This window comes from Oreochromis niloticus, linkage group LG1, assembly GCF_001858045.2.
Source record: "Oreochromis niloticus isolate F11D_XX linkage group LG1, O_niloticus_UMD_NMBU, whole genome shotgun sequence".
Taxonomy (NCBI): domain Eukaryota; kingdom Metazoa; phylum Chordata; class Actinopteri; order Cichliformes; family Cichlidae; genus Oreochromis; species Oreochromis niloticus.
The window spans coordinates 28,534,676-28,540,824 of NC_031965.2; the positions used below are offsets into that span (position 1 = coordinate 28,534,676).

Below are 6,149 nucleotides of genomic sequence, written 5' to 3' on the forward strand. Positions count from 1 at the left end.
AGAAGCTCTGTGCCAATTTTCCAAAACATAAGTTGGAAAAAACCCACTCATTCAGTAGAATAAGTTTAATAAGTCCCTGATGAGGATGCATCTTGTAACTGCGCTGACTTCAGTTAAAGTCCAGCCCAAAGACATTGTTTGTTTGCCTTCTTTGATATAAATGTCCCAAGAATAATCAATCGAAAAGTGACTTAAAGTATTCAAATACAGAGCAGGGAAGAGAAATGTGTAACAAATATACATCCCTTATTTATCCATGTGAAAATCTATAAAAGTGGTAGCAAAGATTGTAGTGATAATAAAGACAAAACATTTGGATCATATGCAAATATGCACCAGATGCCCCCAGAAAATAAATAAAGTGCATTGACATGGAGCAAGAGTACTACTTTCAGACTCCAGACCAACAATTGTGAAACAAAGTGAGAGCAGCGGCTTGTACATTTTACACGTGTACAGTCAGAATATGTTAGTTTGTCCAATGATGTTTGAGCTTCTGAAAATTGGACCTTTATAGTAAAATGGCTGTAATTCCTAACCGGTTAAAGTTGTACTTTTTATTTGTTTATTTTTCTTTGCATTAATGGAAATTATGCCATTTACGAAAAGATTTGCCTCAAGATGCTTTAGGTAAAAACCCACAAATATTATGGTAAAAACCCAAACAATTAGGCAATTAGGAAAAATGAGCATAGAGCATAACTAGCTGCTCGACCCGCAGCTACCGTAGTTAAAGAGACATTGAATCAAATCTGTCGAAACAAGCGCTTGTCACTATTAGACCAACACGCCTGCACGAATGAGATTTAAAAGCTACTGTTTATTTTAAGGTTGTGACAGCGTGAGGTGTAATCATCACCTGCTGCTCTGTGTTCCTTCAGGGGAGCCGGTGACCGTTTACCGTCTGGAGGAGAGCTCCCCGAACACGATCAACAACAGCATGTCTTCCTGGGCTCAGCGGGGCCTCTGTGCAAAAATAGAGTTTCTCAGCAAGGAGGAGATGGGCGGAGGACTCAGACGGGCCCTCAAGGTGCTCTGTACCTGGTCAGAGTACGACATCCTGAAACCAGGACACCTGTATATAGTCAAATCCTTCCTTCCTGAGGTGGTCCGAACATGGCAGAGTATCTACAAGGAGGACACCGTGCTCCATCTTTGTCTCAGGGTAAAATATTTTGACCTGTGGATTACTCTGGCATGTTGGTGTTAGCAAAATAATGTCATTTATGGCAGTATTTTAACATCTTTATTCGTTTATCCCTGTTGGCAACCCTCACATGCACTGCTTTGTGTAACGTTGCGTTATAAAGGTTATTTGAAGCCCTTCATCCAGTGCTGCTTTGTGTCACTGCAGGAAATTCAACAACAACGAGCTGCTCAGAAACTGACATTTGCTTTCAACCAAATCAGGCCGAAGACAATCCCCTATTCACCGAGGTAAGTGTGCCTGACACAGAAATCCCATTCAGCCATAAAGTACAGAACCACTTTCAGGCTTTATTTTTCATATCCTACCATTTCTCTTATTTCTGTCAGTCATTCACTAGGGTGTACAACATCCTACATCTACTTTGATGAGCATGTCTGTCACTGTGTCATCAGTGGGTACTAGTATCAGTTCTTTAAAAATCTAATTATATTTCCATACAAATATTTTTTCAGACCTTGACTACAAGCTTGTTCAAGTTTTCCATCTGCGACATAAACATTAACTTGTTCAAGAGCCGTGTTTGTCATGCGTCATGGTGACATTTTTTATTTACACTGTTACAACCACTGAAAAACACCCCTGTACATCTACATAATAAAAATAGAGCCTGTTGGAAGATGGTGGCTAGATAAAGCCATTATTGTCATCCTGTGTTCTTATTTATTGTCATAGTCTGAACTACAGGCTAGTCTACATACCTTTATTTGTTAAGCAAATGAACACTTCGTTTACTATTCATCTGTATCAGTTTTGCAGGCCTCATTTTCCAGGACTTAAAGCATAAAAGTCAAAGATTTCACTTCCTTTTTTTTTTTTTTTTTTTTTTTTTTTTTTTTTAAGCTTGTTACAGCTTTAACAGTTCTGGTCAGCTGGACAAACTCTTGTTTTTTTTATTAAAGCATTAAAGCCACAGTCGGCCTCTTTTTCCATCTCAATGTGTGTAATCTGATATCATTCTGGTCATCGCATCAGTCACAATAATTCAAACCAATGTCTAAAAATGACCACTGATGAGTCATCGCAACAGCAACCAGGCCAGTATTTCCTGAGACCACTTCAAAATAAAAATCAGCTTATATTAATTAGTGCAGTGCTTTCACAAAACAGGAAGAGTTTCGTTTGCACTGGCAGTGAGCAGAGTTTGTGTGCGTCTTTTGATCTGTTTGAGGTTTTTTTCTTGTACAGTGCTCCTGTTGTTCTCATGTGATGTGCTCCATGAGGGCTAAAAGTCTTTGTTAAAATGTTTTTAACATAGATATTGCTTTACTTTATGGGTTCAGTCACCAGCGTCACATCATTCAGTTATTTGGTGGTATTTTGATATCATCTCTTTGAGATCCAGCCATTTAGTGAGCTTGATATTTCATGTGTTATTGCAGTTCACCTTGCTCGGCTGCTTTCCAAATTAAAATGCAAAGCAGTTGCCACATTTCTGGTGCAAATATTTGCATTTTAAGAAGCCAAACTAATGTTTCCTGGAGCACCAAAGACTTTCTGTCATTTGAAATGTTTGGGTTTTTTTTTCTTTTTCTTAACTTTAAATGCAGTTTATTTTTAAACTAATACCAAGTCTCCATAATGAAAACTTAATGCATGATATATTTTGTTGCATCTTTTCCAACAACTTCAAACTGCTTTTGAATGAAGCCTGTCCTGCTATGTGCTTTCAGGTTCCTGGAGGTCTTTTTGCTGTATTGCCACTCTGCTGGACAGTGGTTCGCTATAGAGGAGTGCATTACCGGCGAGTTCAGGAAGTTCAACAACAACAACGGTGATGAGATCGTCCCCACCAATCTCCTGGAGGAAACCATGCTGGCCTTCAGCCACTGGACCTACGAGTACACCCGGGGAGAGCTACTGGTGCTCGACTTGCAGGGTAAAATGTCTTCGCACACCCTCGGGACATGTGATGGGTCCCACCTAATACAACTACAACTCATCTTTCAATGCCTCAAAAACTGTCAAGTTCATTTATTTAACAATAGAATCCATCACTTTCAGTTAAGGAGTTCAAGACAAAGGGCTTGTTTAGAAATGATGACATCTATACTTGTAGTTGACAAACGTGAGCAATTAGCTGAGGTGTTCTCATCTTCTTTACTCTGTCAGCTGTGAAACAAATCTTGTGCCTCCTGTAGGTGTCGGGGAGATTCTGACGGATCCTTCAGTTATAAAGAGCGGTGAGAAGGGGTGAGTGCTCCATTTCTCACATAAACCAGTTGCCCTTTTAATCTGTGATGTGATTTCAGAATTAGAATACTTTATTTTTCTCAGAGGAAATGATGCAGTCACAGTTGCTCCAAGACAGTAAGAACAGCAACTAGCAAGTTAAAGTTAAATAGTACAGTATATTACAAAATGGATCTAATTTATAAATATCCCAACATATTACAAAGAATTGACTATAGGTAAAGTTAAAATTATACTGTCTTCATATTTAATTCAGTTTTAACATTACTGTCAGTTTGTCCTAAATGATGTCTCTGTGCCTGCTGCAGATCTTACGATATGATATTTGGACCCGCAAACCTGGGAGACGATGCTATTAGAAACTTCCGTACAAAACACCACTGCAACTCCTGCTGTCGGAAACTCAAACTTCCTGGTGAGAGAGATTTAATTGTTGCTTTAGTTAAATTAATTTTCACTTTAATCTTACATGAAATGAGTGGGTCGCAAACAGTGGGGCCTGGAGCCATTACAGGTGGAGACCAGGGGATTTTAGTAAGATTTAACTTGATCTGCTTCTGAGGTGGGACATGCTAAGAAAAAATCCAAAGCCCAGGTGATACATGATTTTATAGACATACTAAAGTGTTTTTTTTTCTGCTGGCCAGACATTGTGGATTATGGAAGGTGGATGAGTGCAATCATAAAGGGTGTACATCAACCTTCTGCTGCCCCACAGTCATCAGTAATACCACAGGGGCTACCACACTACAACAGTAGTTATATCTAAAGTATCTCACAAAACAGCTGTTCTCACATTAGAAAAAGACGCTTTGTTCCACATTTAGCTTCTTGCATATTTCCATTTGTAGTCTCTGGGCAGGAATATGTAACACTAAATGGGTTATAAACAAAAAAGCAAACGCATATCAGACATACCGGTACAAGTTCCAGTCATAATCAAATGCACATGCAAACCTTCAACCCTTACATCACCTCTCCGCCCACGGAAGATACTACTGTGAAACCGCACACGTCAATTTGTGCGCACACATCCTTTCATTGGTCGCGCTATAACGTCAACAGAATAAAATTGGTGACAAACGGGGCTGCTTACTGGCCGCTGATTCATGCTTGTTTAAAAAAAAAACCTCACACCTGATGATGATAATATTAATATTATTAATATTTATTTACATTCCCATTTAAAAAGTTTGGGTTTTTATTTACAATTGCATGCAGAGTTTTTTATTATTTTGTGTTGAAGCTGTCTATTATTTTATCTAGATGTATTTTCATTAACGTATCCATAGATTTTTAATTCTTCTGTGTTTTATGTACTCTTATTCTGCTTATAAGCCAATTAAAATTGTACTTTAAAAAAAAAAATGTATTCTACATTATTGCATACATGTTTCGTTATTAGGTTGCCACTTATCTGTGAAGCTTTTTGAACTGCACAAACCTGCGTGAATTCTGATTTATTGACCACACTTTAACTTTGTTCCCATTTTTCATGTTCACCAGATCTGAAGAGGAACGACTACACACCAGATAAGGTGACATTCCCACAAGAAGAACCTCCCAGCGCCGGGGGTGGCGTTAAAGAGTCCCGCCAATCAATGAGGCTGATGCTGTGATGCGTGCGAGGAGACACTAACCTGATTCATTATAGTCATAGCCAAGGAGCAAGAAGGTGCAATGAACTGGAATAGCTATGTTTCAGTGGAAACCAGTGCATGCAGACTGTGTCATGTTTTTCTGTCCCGCCCACCAAAATGCTGTGTGAACATAAATCAACCATCTTACTCTTTGTTTTTGTTTGTTTTTTTTAGTATATACTTGGGAAGGGTGTGGAGAAGGTTTTAAAATATTTTGTACAATTTTATGAATATATATATATATATGTAAACTGGATATATCAACAGGTACAGTGTCATTGCAAAGGATTTATTTATTAAGAAGTCTGAAAAGTTGCCTTGTTTTACCAAAAAAAGAAGAAAAAAAAAGAACAAATCTAAGTGCATTGTATATCTGTTACAGCAGCTTCAGAAGAGATCGCTTGCTGAAACCGAGTCACTGCTACACGGCGGATTGCCACCAGATCATTTTTACAGACTTGTATCAAACGTTTTGTCTCTTAGTTATTGAAAACATATACACGAATAAAGATCTTGTAAAGTATGGGCAGATTGCAATGCAACTTTTACAGAACAATGTATGTAATTTTATTGTATTGAAAGTGTGTCCAGCAAAATATCGATGATAGTTTTTATTGTTACAAAGGTACTATTGCTATATCTTTGTCATCAACTATTGTATGAGCAAATTACAGTCTAGTGTATCTTATAGATACTGTTACCTGGCATGAGCTGAACAGATAAAAATATTTTATTCAGGGGAAGTGACAAACATAAGGGTATTACTGTATACATTTTGTACTGGATATCATTTAAAAAAAATAAAATGTTAAAGTTTTAGCAACATCGCCCAAGTCTTAAAATAATCATTGTGTTAACATTTGTGGTCTCTATTCAGATTCTAACTCTTATGTTTCTGCCTGCCTGCAGCTCTTACAGTAAGTACACATCAATATTTTGCTCTTTTTTTTTTTTATTCTAAGTTATGATATTATTATTGTTATTATAAGCTAAATAATTATGAACATGGGGATTTTGTGCTTTTTCTGTGTCAGATCTAAAAAAACAAGACAGATGGTTTGGTAAAATGCACTTTAAATGCATCACCGTTAGTGACGGCCAGTCAGGTG

General features: G+C 37.6%; 1 protein-coding gene across 4 annotated transcripts in view; it reads left to right on the forward strand.

Moving 5' to 3' along the window:
* Window positions 1-5,867, forward strand: part of trpm7 (transient receptor potential cation channel, subfamily M, member 7) — a 100,867-nt gene extending 95,000 nt beyond the window's left edge. For all 4 annotated transcript variants that reach the window (XM_025907322.1, XM_025907323.1, XM_025907318.1 and 1 more), the window contains 6 exons: window positions 882-1,165; window positions 1,355-1,437; window positions 2,881-3,086; window positions 3,349-3,400; window positions 3,709-3,815; window positions 4,907-5,867. In XM_025907322.1, the coding sequence (XP_025763107.1) occupies window positions 882-1,165; window positions 1,355-1,437; window positions 2,881-3,086; window positions 3,349-3,400; window positions 3,709-3,815; window positions 4,907-5,019 (845 nt within the window). In that variant the 3' untranslated portion in view covers window positions 5,020-5,867. The remainder of the gene's footprint in view (window positions 1-881; window positions 1,166-1,354; window positions 1,438-2,880; window positions 3,087-3,348; window positions 3,401-3,708; window positions 3,816-4,906) is intronic.
* Window positions 5,868-6,149: the final 282 nt, after the last annotated feature.